Consider the following 16,550-nt stretch of genomic DNA (forward strand, 5'->3'; position numbering starts at 1 on the left):
GAGGGAGCTGGTTTTCGCCAATCTAATAAGAGGCAGTAATTTGCATCTGTGTTGCGTCTGAGTGCAGAAACAGGCTGATGTTATTAAAATTGAGACTGGTGGTTCTGTCTGGAGCTCACTGATCCATCAGAGAGAAGTGACAGCCAGGCAGACAAGCCTGTAATGGACTGGTCATGGGCCAGAGACACACCAGAGAATGCACTCTAACAAAGGCTAGTAGAGAACACTGCATAGAGAGATTCAAATGTTCAACTTAACCGTTCTGTTCGCAGTATACATGAACACTCACAAAAAGAGATAGAACCATCTTTTATTTCTATTAGAAATTGACCATGACACCTCAGTAGCAGGCGCTTTGTCTTTCACACATCTATGATCTATTGTTTGAAATCCTTTTCACAGGTTCAGATATGCCACCTACTGACCTCCCCGTCTCTCCCTCTTGCAGCGTTGTGCAGATGAGTGCTGGTCCAACTGATAATGACGGGGGAATATTGAAAGACGAGTAACCCCGCCGTTTCCCTCTCTCCACGATTCATTAACCCGATTTCCACTGAGCTCTGTCCCACATGTGTCAGCGAGGCGCCTGCTGAGGATTCTGCCGCCCCGCCCGGCCCCGTCCTCTGCCCCGTCGCCCTTCCAGCTCGCCATCAAACCGACAGATAACTGTCGAGGAGCAAGGTCGCCCCCGAAGTGTCGATAACCTTGCACTCTATCCAGACTGCTTTGCCTGAGGATTGCATACCATTTGATCGATTCCCTGCTCTCCGAGCTTAAAGATTTCAAAGCTATAGTGTTATGTAGTCGTTTAGGCAGTTGTTCTTAAAATTACTGAGCAAAAAGCCTTAAGATAGCAAGATTTAGATGTTATCTTATATCAGCTAAGAGGCATTAGTGGGGAGGATATCACTTGAAAGAGCAGCCTTGAGTGGCTTGTCGCTGCTATAGGACGCATGCACTTTAAATTCAAATGAGTATTAAATATATATATAAAGTTCTTCTTAAAGGACCAGGTGTGGAAGATTTAGGGTGACCCATCGGCAGAACATACCAGAAATGGAATATAATATTAATAAATATGTTGTCATTAGTGTCAAACCACATGGAAATACGAACCTTAGAACTGATGGAGTTCTCACTCACCATCATATTCAGATGTCATAGCAGGCTTTGTTCTTGCAGAATAGGAAACTGCAGTGTTTCCTCTTTCCAGTTGCACTTGCCACAGCTTTAATTTCCCTTCATGTGATTTCACATTTGAAAGCAGAGAGCTAAGAAGCTGCCGGAGCTTGAGGTTCAGCTCTGAGAGGTTCATCTCAAGAATTATTATAACAGTTTAGAACAGTTTTTCTTAGTCTGGTGCTAGCAGCTCCAGAGCGGCAACAAGGCTCTCCTTCACAAATTTTCCTTCTGAATGAGCTTTCAGATTCTTAGCCATTAGCTCTCTCACCACAAAACCTATCTGCAGAACACAGTTTCTGTCAGAATGTGGTCTTGTGAAAGCTGCTTGTTGGGCTTCCAAACTCCACTGAAGACCTTTATCCAAGTGCATTTGTCCTTGCAGCTCATGAAGTTTAGCATGTTATGTAGCTGTAATGAAGCCCGAGCCTAGCCTTTTTCATTACTGTGACTTTTCCTTCGGAAAGTGCAACACTCAACATCTCCATACATTTTGTTAACAGGAGCCATGATGCATTGATGTGATATCAACCACTCCTTGCGTCCAGGGACCGCTCTGATGAACGTGTTAGTCTACCATTTTTTTATTTTCTTCGTTGCCAAAAAAAAGTAATTGCGTTTTTGTACTAATGAATTATATGAATGAAACGGTCTTGCCCAGATGCAGGAGATTCCCCATCCCTGCCTTTGAATGAGCTCTTTATATCTAGAGAGAGAGCAAGGCTTCTACCACAGAATCCACCCTGTTGCACCGCCATGTTTTTAAGTAGCCCAGGACGGAAAAACCGAACACTGGTTCTAGACATTAGCTAGTCAAAGTCAGTCTTTTTGTGAAGTCATTTCTTGTTGTAGTTTCATGTACCTTTTATACAGAGCAGAAAAAGACAAGAAAGCATCATCTTATCAGCAGAATCAACTTCGCATACAACATATGATGCAGTTATCTTTGGTAAAGAAGGAAAAAACTATGATTTTAAATCCACACAGGTGTGTATTTTACGGCATCTTCTACTGCTTCTCACCCAATCCAGCCAGAGAACTGTTTCCCAGATCTTTAAGGAGCACTTGACAAAGAAAAGTGTGTGTGTGTCAGAGTGTCGTTTCTTAGTTGGGGTGTTGAGGCAGACTCTTGCTGAACAGGCAAAATGTGCCTCAACCGCCTCCACTACCTCAGTACATCCTGCTCTCGCCCCCAATCCAGGCCTTGTGCAAACCCCCCTCAGGGCATGCAAAGAGGGATTTGCAGTGTACACAGTCATCACTGAGGCTTCAGCGGTGCCTGAGAGGGTCATTGGATGAATGAATGGACTGACCGGGTTGCTGGAGTCAACCAAGATATTATTCACTTATTGAATCTTTCTTTTTTGCTTTCTCTTGAAAACATGCTCCCCTAACCTTAACATCGTGACCTAGTAGTTGATGAGAGGGCAAATGAACTGCTCTTATCTATACCAATGTTAAATGGAACAACAGGCAAAAGCAACCTAAAAGCTGAGTTTTCTTCTTAAAAAGGCCCCATCAGGTAATTCTTGTTATATATACTCTTTTGGTGTAAGATATCACTTTTAATAGATTTTACCTCCTTTAGCCTACTTTGTCCCACTGGTCACTGTCAGCCTTCCCAGCAGGCGTAAAGGTCAAAGGTCAGACCTGTCCAAGCTCTGCAATCAAACACTCAGCCCTCAGTGGACCCCAAATGACCATTAAACCAACTGCTTCATCACAAGGGGGCATGGAAATTGTCACGATCCCTCAGATAGACACACATAAACATTCATTTTCTCCTTTTTTCTTCCTTTGTAAGGCAAACCTTTGGCGGCACATTGAAGGATAAAATAGAAGGGACCATTGTGGCGTGGAGTGAAAAATGTAGTCACAGAACTTGGCTCCATTCAAACACAAACTCATTGATTGGTAGGTAAAACCACGAGGGAGTCTGGAAGGTCTGCTTAGGCCTGAGGTGACACCGGCACTCCACAATTAGCCCTCAATCAATATGTCTCCCATTGAGTTTTACCGCAGTACGGGACAGCCTCCCAGCCGGCCATCCATTCAGCCTTGTGCTGAAGGTGCATGCCGAGGATGGTTTAGTTTAGTCTAATTTGGTTTACAGGCAGACGGTGTTTATTGGACCAGAAAACCATTTGTTATCTGTTTCCTCTGGAGGAGCAGTCATGAATCAATCTCGATACAAATGTACAAACACAGAAGCGCCCCGGTGATTACTCCAAATAAACACAAGTACACACATACACGCGCACACACGCCTAAACACATATACACGAAGGGAGGTGTGGGCGTGCGCTCACGCACACACAAACCGCCACAAAAAGCCACTCTTATGCACAGACGCACCGTTAGAGAGACACTTGTTTTTGTAGAGTAATGAGCACTTTAACATAGAGGTGATGTGTCTCTGTTACATATGCCCACTGCATTAATGAGCCCTGCTGCAAGTGTGAATCCCAATATTTATAACAGGCCAGCGTGTTTATACTGGCCTCAATTAATGCTTGATTCAACAGCCCACCCATATGCAGCAGGACTGTTGTATAGCAGCGATGAAATGCCGATGACACAGTGAGTCACTGAAGGCTGAAACTAATATGTGGCTGGAGGGTTCCAGGTTCAGTCCGGGTGACAAAGGAGCTGTCCATCTCTGTCAGAGCAAAAAGTGGCAAAGTGGGTCTGAATCCAGCTTGAGCCAGAGTCTGCGGGCAAGGGGTTGTGGGTTTTTGCTTCATTCCTTCTGGTCAAGTTGCTCTTCGAAGGTTTCGTTGCTTCACATCCACCCAGCATGGACAGGAAGGATGATTACAGTAAGTCAACCCATGATGCAATGCAATGATCAAATGCAACATTTGAGTGTTGAATGAAGAGAGATTTGAATAAAAAAAAGAAGCTACATTATAAGGTGTCTATATTTCTCGTTTACCACGTGTGGTGTCTTGCCATCTTGAGTTTTTATTTACTCTGGGTTTTAGATGTTTTTCTCGGGGGTTACTGCTTCCGCTTCAGTAATGGAAGTGAGGGGAGTTGAGTGGAGAAAACTACATTTTTAAAAGTTTAAATTCTGCATTTATTCATGCTACTACTGCCTGCGTGCACCAAACACTGGCACATACCCGGTGTGCGTGACTGGTCATGTGATTTGCATTTAGTTAAAATGCTCTTCTGGGCAGAGGTGGTTTGGACAGAGTCTTAGTGTGGACGCAACCTGAAGGCACTGACCATGAAAGTCCTCGTCCCTGGTTTTAGTCTAGCAGGGGACCCTCACTGTATGTCATCCCCCATCTCTCTCCCAGCTCATTTCCTTTCGTCTCTCTTTCATATAAAGGCATAAAGGGCACAAAAAAGCTTAAAACAAGAGGAAAAAGGGTTCACAGCAAGGTCTGTGGATTTTTTCTATTTAAATTTTAGATTTTTGTTCTATTTTTTATAGTAAATCATAAAGATTAAAACATTTTTCAGTGCAGTGAGGAACACAAACTGAATGTTTATTGGGAGTTTGGGTGAACTTGTGCACCTTTTAAACTTCACTTATCTCTTGGGTCTGTTATTTAGATTTTAATAAGTCTATATTTTGTGGTTTGTGCAGTTTTACCCAAGCTTTTATCCTCTTGTCTGTGTATTTTCTGTAAAGCAATTTGTAACTACTGTTATGAAAAGTGCTTCATAAATGGCTCACTGACAGCAGAGTGTCTCTAAACTAAAGGTGTGTAACACGGTGATTGATGATCCTCAAACATTAAACCCTGGAAACTAATAGCCTAATATGCCGTTAAACAGCAGAGCAGCAGACAGCGAGTTCGGGCTGGTCTTGGACATACTTGTGGCTTTAACTGTGAGATGTCATGTTGTGTAGGAGCTCTGGCGCTGACACACACATCGCGAGGACACTTGGCACAGCGGGCTAATTGCCAGAAGCTTGCTTTGAAACAATGGCTTCAGAGGAACATGTAACTTACTCAGAGGACAGCACTTATATGATCAATGCCCGCACAACGATGGCATTCATAATCAATAGGGACTGAGGACATGACGTGATGAATGGACGAAGTGAATGCATGTCAGATTTATTATATCAGCCGATGCATTTCATGACTGCTCAAAGGTAGCCAGCAGTGGGTGAATTTGTTTTAATAATTAGTGCTTCACAGAGGCTTTTCCTCCTCCTTCTTCCCATTGTTGCCACTCGGGCTTGTTCCCTCCCCTATCTTAATCATTGCCTTTCTCTCACTTTTTTTTGTATCTCTCCTTCTTTTTCTCCCTTTCTCCCCCGCTCTCCCTCGCTTTTTCTTTCTTTTTTCGAGGTGCTGTGTTGTGCAGCCAAGGCCGTTTCTTCCTCAGAACATGCTCTTGAAAGGCTATTCATGGATTCTTCAATGAAACCCTATTACATTTGTGTGTGAGTGTGTGTGTGTGTGTGTGTGTGTGTGTGTGTGCGGGAGAGAGGGAAAGAGAGACGAAGAAAAAAAAATAAAGAGAGGGAAAGGTATTCCGGGGGCCGGGCTACAGTACCATCTGTATGCAAATCTCCTCAGACTTTGGTAAACTTTGATCAAACACTCAGGCCTCCTTTTCTCTCCCTTCCCACCCTCCCTCCCTCCCTCCCTCTCTTGCCTCCCTGTCCACTATGTGCTCTGCAATTACTGTAGCTCCACAGCTCTTTGTCAGGGCTGCATATTACTCAGCTAGGGCAATGGGTTCCCTCGAGGAACTGCCCCTCATCCCCCACCACACACACACATCCATGTTTTCTGCCCCAATACCCCCTGATACCCTCCCTGTGTCGGGCTCGGCCCCTCTACCTACCGCAACCCCAACACGCACCATTTCCGAACACCTGCGGCCGCGCTGTACCCCACAACAGATGGTGACACACACATAAACACACACACACACTTCCCCCTCACAGATAGCGGGGCTCTTGGCAAACAGAGCCCAGTGTGGCGCATGGGTGACGGGCATGCCTTTGTGCAGAGGTTGGGCACATTGCAGGCACACACACACACACACACACACACACGCTTGTGTATTGACACACAAACACGCAGCAGCCATTGTTTCTTCCATATGGGAAGGTTAACGTGCTGAATGCAGATCCGGCGTCCGGCAGGACAATGGAAATGTTGTGACAAGTGCTGTCAATGAAGATCTCAAAGCAGATGACAAGACGTGCAAACACACATGAAAAACACAAACATGCTACACTATTGGCTCTCTGCGTAGCTTTAATGTACATCAGTCGGTGGGGTGTAAGCCCATTAGAATTGTGGCATGTGTGTGTGTGTGTGTCTGGACAGCTCCAGCCGGGCAGTCAGTGGGCAGAAGGATAATAGGTATTAATCAGGGAAAAGCCATGGCCATATGTCTGTTTAACGTAGGAGATGGCTACTCCCTGGACGTCAGCTCCCCTCTAAAACAATTAGCCTCATTTCACAGAGTGGATAGCTTAACTGTAGCTGGAGCGTGTGTTGGGGGGAGGAGGAGGATGGCAGCGTGTTGTTGCGTGCGTGTACGCACAGCTGAGAGGTGTTCGATTTTGTGTTTGTTCAACACAGGGAGCGTGGGCGGGAAATGTGGCGCTGGACACTGTTCTGGTGTGTCTGTCTGCGTGTGTGTGTTTGAGCAGTACTGTACACGTGCCTGTGTGTTCAGTTTCTTATTAAATGTCACAGTTAATCTTCCCATCTGAAGCACGCTGCTTCTGTTCGCTGCAATATGCTGTTTTTCTTTAATTTCTTTTTTTTTTTTTCCTCATGTTATTGTCCATGAACTTGTTTTCATCCTATAACCAAGCAGGATAAGCCATTAGGCAGATGGTAAGGGGAAGTCCCACGAGAGGACACACACACACACACACACACACTCAAAGACACTAGACTCCTGTCCCGTACACACACACACATGCACAGCAAGCGTGCACAAAGACACCAGACCCACCAGACTCCTGTTATGTAATCCACCAGTTCCACTCCCCCACTGAGAGGCTCGGTCTTGGGCTGTCTCAACTCCAAAACAAAGTCATCAGTCTTCATATAGCCCTGTCTATTACATAGTGCGCATACCTCTGGACCATTTAGATCCTGCTCCTATGGATGAATGAGGTCTGAAAAAGTAAAGCTCGGACTATTTGGTTCAGCAGTGCTGTAACGCGCCCACTAAGTTATATATGGTTTTTGCAGAAGAAGAAAGGGTCACCCTGTCATATGGTGCGATGCAGTCATTGCTTTCTTTGGTAAAAAAAAAAGGATTAATCAAAGTCTTCAACAATGTGTGTTTTTATGTCCTGTTAATTCCCTTCTCGGCAAGTCTCTTTCTCTTTCCCTCCGTGAACACACTGTCGCGCTGAATGGCTACTCAGACCGTGGCAACAGATTTCTCTTTCAGCCATCTCCAGAGAACGCCTGGCCAGACTCCTGAGTGGCACATATTTGGGCTAAGGCCCGGCACTGGAGGCGCAGAGGGAAGGAGGAAAGAGGGGAGGAGGAGGAGTAGGTGAGAGCTGGAGGAGGAGGAGGCCAGAGCCATGTGGCTGATGTTGGTAAACAGTATCCAGCCTTGTCCTGGCATCGTGGCAGGCAGCGCACAACGCCGGAGATATCAGGCGCCCGGGCCACACACAGACCGGGACAAAAGGTAGACTCACATGCAGACATTTGCATTCATACGCGCGCACACACATGCAGGCAGAAATACACAGACTACTAACAGACAAATAAAAGACTCACTCTCAGTGTCTGCCACTCAGCAGCTGCTCCAGTTTCCATGGCAACAGCCTGAACAATGTAGTAGGAAGGGCTGTGTCGGTGAGAGAGGGAAACAGAGAGAGGAGAGTGTGTGTGTGTGTGTGTTTGTGTGGATGTGTGCTCCGGTGCACTTGAAGAGTGTGTGTGTGTGTGTGTGTGTGTGTGTGTGTGTGTGTAGGTGTGTGTGTGGGTGGGTGTGAGAGGCTACAGAGGGGGAGGCAGCCGCAGGGTGCTGAGACAGAGAGGATTCAGAAGACACTCTCTTTATTTCTTTGTCAGGATGAGTCTTTGAAAGGCAACAAAACAAATAGGGAAATGTCGGGCCAGATAGAAAAATAAAACAGAGAAAAGAGCCACGTATGAAAGGGCGAAGGGTGACGCTCCCGGCTTGAGTGACGGTGAAAGATCCACAAAGGCAAGGAATAGGATTTTATGATGTCTTTTTATTTTTCAAAATGAGGTATTTCAAAGTGCTATGAGTTGCAGCACTAAATGTACATTTTAAAAGTGAAAAAAACAAACATCTTATATCCGTTTACCCAGTTTTATGCACCCGATAGTTACAAATATAAACAAAAGAGGAGGAAAGAAAAAGGCCAGGTACATGAGGATAGAACACATTTGCTGTACAAAAGAATTATTTGAGATCAAAGGGGGGGGGGGGGTGACGAGATAAAGTGATATCTACCGAGAACTCATTTTCATACGAAAATATAAGTATCAAATTTAGTATGTATCAGGTTCACACTAAAAGCATAAAGGTGTGTAGAATTAGTAATATGATACAATACAAAGAAAAAGAGAAGAAAAAAACAATATATTGTTATATTACAAAGTTTCATGACCATCAAAAATCGAGGCCTTACAGTACTTTTAAAGGTATATAAACTTCCAGTCTAGTTATTGGCAGCTTCCTGACATGTATAAAAAAACAAGGACAAAATGTATTACAAAACAAGGCAGATCTGAGTGTATTTTGTCTGTACACTATTGTTATATACAAAAGTGTCGGCTAGCAAGGTGCACAGTTATACATCCACTGACTTGGTTTGAGCACCAGTGTGAGAGAGGAGTGAGAGAAAGAACCTGTAGTGGCATTGTTTGTGTGACCCATAACGCCTCAGTCGTCATAGTCTCTTCAGTTTTTGCAGTGGTGAAGGCAAAGTAAGTGTGCACTGCTTTCTTGTACGTGAACTCTCCAAGCAAAGTGCCCTCTGACACCCCATCCCAGTGGGAGTCACCTGATTCCAGGCTGGTGTCACAGTGAGTACAAAAAAAAAAAAACAAGATACAAATAGAAATGATATAAAAACCAGAGGAAGGGGGGAGCTAAACAAGGTGTGTCCTCTCTCCTTCCTCGTTCTTTTCTCTTTTTTTAATCTTTCCTCAATGTGACTGGATTGAAAAAGTAAACCCTAAACATTCTTAACGTCAACAAATGTGCAAAAAAAGTGGCGGCAGTGAAAGTCCGAGCGTCCCTCCGGCGACCCCTCCCCCCTCCTCCAGGTGTGTGTGTGTGTGTCGGCATCTGAAGATAAACGTCCTCTGAGATGTTCTTGTGTGCATGTGTACAACAGATATGTGGGCCTGTGTTAAGTGTATAGACCTGCGTGTGTGTTTCAGACAGACTGAGTTGAGGCAGAGGGGGGTGGGGGTCATCCAGGGTATATGAGAGTGTTTCTGTGTTGTAGTGGTTGTCTGTTAGCGAGTCCTAGCATGCTCCAGCCTGCGCATCAGCTGCTGCCTGCGGGCCTGGAGCCTGTCCTTCTCCTGCTGGAGCCTCATCTCCTCTGTCTCCAGCGAGCTCACGTACTCGGTGGCCTTCTTCAGGATCAGCACCTTGGCCGCCTTCTCGTTGTGCGCCAGCTCCGGCACGTGGTCGCGCAGCGTCAGGAAGCTGGAGCGCAGGTCGTTGCGGCGCTGGCGCTCCAGGATGTTGTGGTTGCGCCGGCGCTCGCTGTCCTCTGAGTCGGAGCTGCCCCGCGGGCTGCTGTCTCCGCTGGCGCTGCGCTTGCTGCGATGCCCCGACGTGCTGGTGAAAGAGCTGCAGGATGTGGAGGAGGACGAGGAGGACGACGAGATGGTTCTGGTGGGAGGTCGCGGCGCTTCTGACGTCTTTTGCTTCTTAGGAGGCGGGGCAGGGTCGTCGTCTGAGGCGTACGGTGAGGGGGCTGCGTAGTTGTGTTGCTGCTGGTGGACCGAGCTCCTCTTCAGGATCAGCTCCTGAGGAGCTCGGCTGATGAAGCGACTCACCACGCCGGACCCTGAGACAGTTCCTCTTGCTTCTTGGCTCTTGGGATGCACAGAGATGGTGACGGTGCCCGTCGCCATGGGTGATGCCTTGTTGATTGTGGAGCGCCTCTTCTCTACCGTAACCACATCAATCTCCTCTTCTTCCTCCTCCTCCTCCTCCTCGTCCTCGTCCTCTTCTTCCTCCTCCTCTTCTTCTTCTTCGTCGTCATCGTCGTCTTCCTCTTCTGGGGAGGACAAAAAAACAAAACAGAACAGTGAGTGACTCAACTGTCTCACACACCAAGCATTCCCACTATGTCATCTATGTGTACCAGCAGGTGACAGGTATATGTGAGCGAGATCAAGAGAGAGTGTGTGTGGGGGCGAGAGCGTTGCTCAATGCTGTTTGCATAAGCAGAAACCTCTTAATGCTTAGTGTCAGTCACTCCTCAACTAATCTACTCTGCAGGCGTTGACATGTTCAGTCTCAGTGCTCAACAGACAGGCTGGATTTCTCTCTCTCTATCCCTCCTTCAGAACTTCTGCTAAGCTTCTCCGGTGAGACGAGACAGTTTTTACTCTGAGGCCTTCAGTTTATCAGTGCAGCTCCGGTCACGCTGACAGCGTGTGACGCATTAAGAGCCTCGCTTTAGTACCAGAGGCTTTAAGAACTTTACTTTAACATTGACCTCTGATGAAGAGCAAAAAAAAAGAGAAAAATATCTAGCTCCTTTTTCCCCGCTGAGCTCCTCATCTTAATACCTGCGCTGAGATGGAGCTGAGCAGCTGAGACTTATCACGGACCACCGCCTTTGAAGATGAGAGGAAGTGGCCAATCATGAGGCAGAGAGTGTGAGGCCCAGTTAAAATGCCTTTTGTGATAATGGCTCTCATTATCAGCTCAGGAGCATCTGAAGAGTGTGGCATTTTACAGCTTACAGTAACCCACTTCAGACACCGCTGCACGGGGATGCTGTCTCAACACACACACTGCGCGCACACACACGCTATGCACACACACACACAGCAGTCTGGCGCTGCCATCAAAACAAAGCTGGGCACAGCTGGGTGGATGAGGGGGCGTGGCTGGCTTTGCCACATGTGAAGCTGGGATTTAGCTGTTTGGTGTTTCACTCAGAAGAGAGCAGCTCATTTATTGGAGCTGGAAAGATTATAAATAGAAGAAAGGGCACAACATTTCTGTCTGGGGAGATCAAATATTAGCCTTGTGCAAGAAATAAAGAGTTCTCTCTAAGAGCACTATCCAAGCTTCTCCAACATCTGTGCAGCTGCGCTCCCTTGTTCCCGTGTAGGCATCTTTCAAAGAAAGACTGGCCTTAACCATTGAGACAAACCTGCATTGCTTCATTTAAAGTGTGCTTGATGAGAAAGTACATGACGCGTGCAACACAAAAGAGGACGCGCCTCAAACGCTGCGAGCGGCGGAAGCGCACTGGAGCGGTACTGTGCGCAGGATGGCGGGGCGGCAGGCGATCGGATCACCACCCTTTTAAGCCTCCGAGCTGGAGCGGCGCCAGGGAGACAGCTGTCGAGATGGAGCGCTTGTTCAAAGCTGTCACCCCCCTGAAAGAGGCAGCCAAGGCCCTCCTCCGTCCCCTTTTCTTCGCGGCGGAGGAGGTGTTTGGCAAGGCTGGCTGAGTCTACCCTCTGTGCCAAGCTGGAGGCCTTTGTACTACTGTTTCACAGCGAAAACACGCCGATAAGGACTCGTGAGTGTTTGTTTAGGGAACTCATAGGCATTAATAGATGGGAGATGAAGTCTTAACGCGATTAAATACACACAGCACTCATTTCCCAATCTAAACAGATACTGCTTCCTACATTACCGCTCAAAAGAGTCAGAAAAGCACTCTGGAGTGTCATTGTGTTTTTCTCGTGGTGGGCTACAGCCTTTCTCTCATTTTTAACTCCTGTTCTCGGTCTCGGGGCTAATTTTAGTCATCATCTTAACTCAGAGCGACAGTTTGTACAGACTGCTTCAAAACAAGTGCCAATTTCTCTCCCACTGCGCGCAAATTGTTCCTTAATCCATGCGTAATGGAAGCATTCACGGCACCGCGAACCTGACACTTTATCAGCTCATCACATTATCGGACACCTTTTCATCCTCCCCTGCCTCAGCCTGGCCCGGCTGCAGCCAGCGAGTGTGCTGTCTTTTTGTTTGGCTCGGGTGCCAAGTGAGTTCAGCAAGGCGCACAAGTCCCCATTTTACTGCCATCTGCCGGATGAAGAGCCCGCTGATTACATAAACCTCGTTCACTGTGTCACTACTCCAGTGTGTGCGTGCGCGCGCGCGCGTGTGTGCGTGCAGTGTAACGAGGTAATCCGATTCTGGGCCAGTCATATGAACAAGCTCCAGTCAGTCCAATAAGAAGAAGAAGAAGAAGAAGAAGCATGAGAAAAACAAAATATTAATAATGTGATATTTTAGTGTTGGAGGATTCTTGGCACCAGAATTTCTTTAAAACGGAAACAAAGGCTTTTAGCGCATCTCCACATTCTTACCGGAGTCACTGGGAGCGCTTGCGTGGGTTGTGGATGTGTTAACGGTCCCGGATGAGTCCCTGCTGCCGTTTCTCTTGTGGACCGGGAAAGGGAAGACTACCGTGGGATCCACACACTCTGACACCGAGCTGCGGCTCACCACCTCCGGCGCCTTGACGCACACGCTCCTGCCGCCTCCTGTGGCGGTGGAAATAGCCTTGCCGAGTTTCTCCGTGACCACCCGCTCCAGCTTTTCCCTGGCGGAGAAGCCACTCCACATGCAGTCCTGGATAATGATGCTGTTGGGGTTAGTATCCAAAGCGGAGCCGAACAGGTCCCCATCGTCGGACGCCCCCCAGATATCGTCCTCGGGCAGGAAGAGCAGCTCCGAAGCCCAGTCCAGTGGGTCCCCTAAGCCGAAGCCCAGAGGGTCTGCTTCCGGGGCGGCAGTCGCCGGCTCCCCCGGTAGCGCTGCTCGGCTCGGGGAGAGGGGCGGAGTGGGCAGCAACTCGAATTTCTTCCAGATGTCCTCCCCCGGTGGCGCAGAGTCGGGACCACAGAAGTAGAAGTCGTCCTCATCCGGGTAGAAACACGGTTGTAAGGAGTCAAACTCCAAATCGGAGTTTTTACTTATGATCGCCGGCATTCTATCCCACAATCGAAAAACCTGTAAAGGAACAAAAGGTACTTTAGTCTCCAAAAGGAAAGAGCGTCTCTCCCATTCCCCCGCTCCTCTATCACACCTGAAAACTGCGCAGTGGAAATGAGTCAAAGCCCACACACAGGCACACAGTCAGCTCAACCAAATTCCACACTCGCTTCTCTGTGGGGTTTAAAAAACCACACAAAGTCTCACAGGAGAATGTGCGTAAATGTGACCGTGACGCACAAACTGTGCAAAACGACGCATTGGCTCGCCGCTCGCCAAACGCGCCAGAAAACGCGACTGGGACACACACACACACTCACAAAAACACATTTAGAGAGAAACACATGGAATGACAACAATCAAATCTAACAGAGAGTATGTCCAGTCTGAAAAATACGAGGAAATAATAACACGTCTCTGATTGTGACCGCTGAAATGAGAAGATGCTCACCTTGTCCTGACTCGGGATGATAATGTGCGAACCAATTTTTCTCGTATCTCGCAGTCAGCAATACAGACACCAGATTTGGAGCAGTCATCTACTTTGGGAGCACAGACAGTCCTCTGACACACATTGTGGCTGGCTGCAGAGTGTTATACACCGAGTTCTGCGGGAGGAAAGGAGACTCCTCCCACCCTGGCTGGGGGCTGGTACAGTCGGGCTTTGGGTTTGTTGCGGCGCGGGAGACAGGCTGGCTGGGAGCTTTCTTTCAAGGTGAAGCGAAAAAATAGCCTAAACAGTGCAGCAAGAATGAAAGCAAGAAAAAAACACACACATACACACACAAGGTGACAAGGAAGAAAGAAAGGAGGCAAAGAAGAAAGAATGTAAGAGAGGAAGGGGGAAAGAAAATACATATTATTGACAGCCTCAGGCGCTCCCCGGCTCTCCTCTGGGATGTCAGACTCAGGATCAGCTCAGAAACAGTCCAAGTAACCAGAGGCTGTTAGTGATTTGATGTCTTGCTCGGTTTGCTCAAGGGCATCGCAGCAGCCTGGATGCTACCGCTGACCTGGAGCCTTGAACTGTGCAGTGAAGGGCAGCGTTTTAAAACCATCAACCCCCCAACACACACGCGCACACATACACAAACACACACAAACGACCCTCAAATAACATTTATTTACTGCACAGTAATGACACAATTTATATTGCTTAATATAAGTGTTTTTAAAGTAATTATTTCTAACGCGCAGATAAAAAAGACTCACTGGGTTTGATGCTTGGTTAACATTTCCTAAATTGTAGTGATTTCTATATGTGACATTCAGAATCATACATGAGCATCGCTGCCTCTGCTCACACACTTGTTTGTCATTAATTTCAAAGGATGCCTAGAGATGTGTTCCTACACATCGACTCCCACAGCCCGTCTCTCGCTCCCCTGCGCGGCTCTTTTTCTCTTTTGTCTGAGGGCCACCAGCATCCCTGGATGGAAGGCGAAGCAAGGCTCGCTGCGCCCTCTCACGGACACTCGGAGAACAGCAGCAGAGGCGCGCACCGCCAGCCAAACGGAGCGAAGCAAGACAGACAAAGACTTCAAAACGCAGAGTCGATTTTTCCCCCCTTTTCTTCCCCCAAAATGAAAGGGAAAAAATGCCACTTGGAAAAATAACAAACTCGTCTTGGGCTGTGAGGAGCGACATTTTCTCAGACAATAGGCAGCGCAGGACCGGGGAGTTTTCAGCTGTCTCCGGGATAAGACAGGATCCGAGAAGAGCATGTTACGTAACCGCAAGCGGTGGTTGTAGCCTGGAGTCATTCCCATTCCCTTTTCTAATGACAGCTTAGGAGGAATGGCGCATCTGTAATTATGCACTCAGGCACAGGCGCACACACAGTCCCTGATATTGACATATTCAAGGAAAACGTTTACAAAACGGATTCCAGTTGAGCACGAGCTGTGAGCAGGAGCCTTTCCTGGAAGCCTATTTTTCAGCCTGACAATAGACACCCATGTAAACATTCATATATTTATTTATATACATAGACACATTTTCTTTTCATTTTATTTCTATGTACATTTAAAGGTGCAGAAGATGATAACACTGCATATGTATATTTCATTTTATTTATTTCTATGTACATTTCAAGGTGTAAATTAATTTCACAGAACTGATATCACAAATGTTATAAATTTAGTGAAATTGCAGTTTAATAGGAGAAACACACTTTTTTTGCCCCCCCATGTAGAAATATTGGGATATATATATATTTTTTTTTTGCTTCCTCTGTCGGGGTTGAGTTCAAACGAGCACAGCCAGCGAAAAGTGAGAATGTGCAGCTGTTTTGTCCACAGAGCAGGGATAGCAGGGAGTTTCCTGGGACCGGCTCGTCGGCTCCCAGGAACTTGGGAGATGGTTGGGAGTCAGAAACTCCCCACAGGCTCTTGTCCGTGCGCTCTTTTGCCTTTTCTCAAACTGCTGTTCGGCTCTGAGCGTCCAGCAGCAGCAGCAGCAGCAGCAGCTTCCTCTGCTGTGAAACAGAGCAGAGAGTGGGAGTGAGAACAGAAAAGATAGTTGTTGGGGTTTTTTTTTTTTTTGGTCCGGTGGAGATAGGGTGAGGGCAGGAAGCTGTGTGCTGCTGCTTGTTTTCTATGCAGAACAAACACTTCAGAAAATCAGCAGATGGATCGGGGGGGTATTGGCTTTGTGCTGCTGTGGTGTGTGCTGGCATAGAGGGAACGACGCTTGCTGCAAGAGACACAAACTGCACATGTTCACCCGCTGATTTGCACCTAAATTGCCCAGATGTTGACATGATTATTATGTCTGGTTACTGCTGATCTGTATTCATATCAGCGAAACCTCCTCCAACCCCCTTCCACCCACACACAGAAAAGAAAAAAAAAAACAACAAAAACGCATCCTCCTTTCTCCCCAGTGGTCTACAACTTGTTATATTCACAGAATTATTGCTCGGCATGGAGTCCCCCTCATAAAAAAAAAAAAAAAACCTGCTCACAATAGGTTTATTTCGGATAAACAGAGCCCATATGAAAAGAGACAGAGAGATGGGGAGGAAAAGGCAGACTTGGACCTGGCGTCCTTGCCTGTTGTTTTTATGACAGTTATGGCATGCCCAGTCTCCCTCCCACCATTCACCGCTGGACCGGGACATGGATGGTTAAGCAATTAGGCCAGTTTTGATAAAAGATTCATAAGTCACCCCAGTGTAGAGTGCAAAGACAAGCATGTTGTGAACAAAATGCCGCAGTGACGTGGCGGCTGTC

At 47.1% G+C, this 16,550-nt stretch overlaps 1 protein-coding gene across 1 annotated transcript; it reads right to left on the minus strand.

Moving 5' to 3' along the window:
- Positions 1-8,354: 8,354 nt before the first annotated feature.
- mycn (MYCN proto-oncogene, bHLH transcription factor) lies at positions 8,355-14,432 on the minus strand. The gene is made up of 3 exons (XM_041959175.1): positions 13,769-14,432; positions 12,690-13,335; positions 8,355-10,408 (listed from the first exon to the last, which is right to left on the minus strand). Exons 2-3 carry the CDS (start codon positions 13,312-13,314, stop codon positions 9,633-9,635), a joined length of 1,401 nt encoding a protein of 466 aa, XP_041815109.1. The 5' UTR covers positions 13,315-13,335; positions 13,769-14,432; the 3' UTR covers positions 8,355-9,632.
- Between the last annotated feature and the right edge of the window lie 2,118 nt (positions 14,433-16,550).

This window comes from Chelmon rostratus, chromosome 18 (genome assembly GCF_017976325.1).
Source record: "Chelmon rostratus isolate fCheRos1 chromosome 18, fCheRos1.pri, whole genome shotgun sequence".
Lineage (NCBI taxonomy): Eukaryota > Metazoa > Chordata > Actinopteri > Chaetodontiformes > Chaetodontidae > Chelmon > Chelmon rostratus.

Coding starts and splice junctions, on each gene's coding strand:
- mycn (XM_041959175.1), bottom strand. CDS start 13,314: ATGCCGGCGATCATAAGTAAAAACTCCGATTTGGAGTTTGACTCCTTA. Junction 10,409..12,689: donor AAGCGCTCCCAGTGACTCCG/GTAAGAATGTGG, acceptor TGTCCTCCCCAG/AAGAGGAAGACGACGATGAC.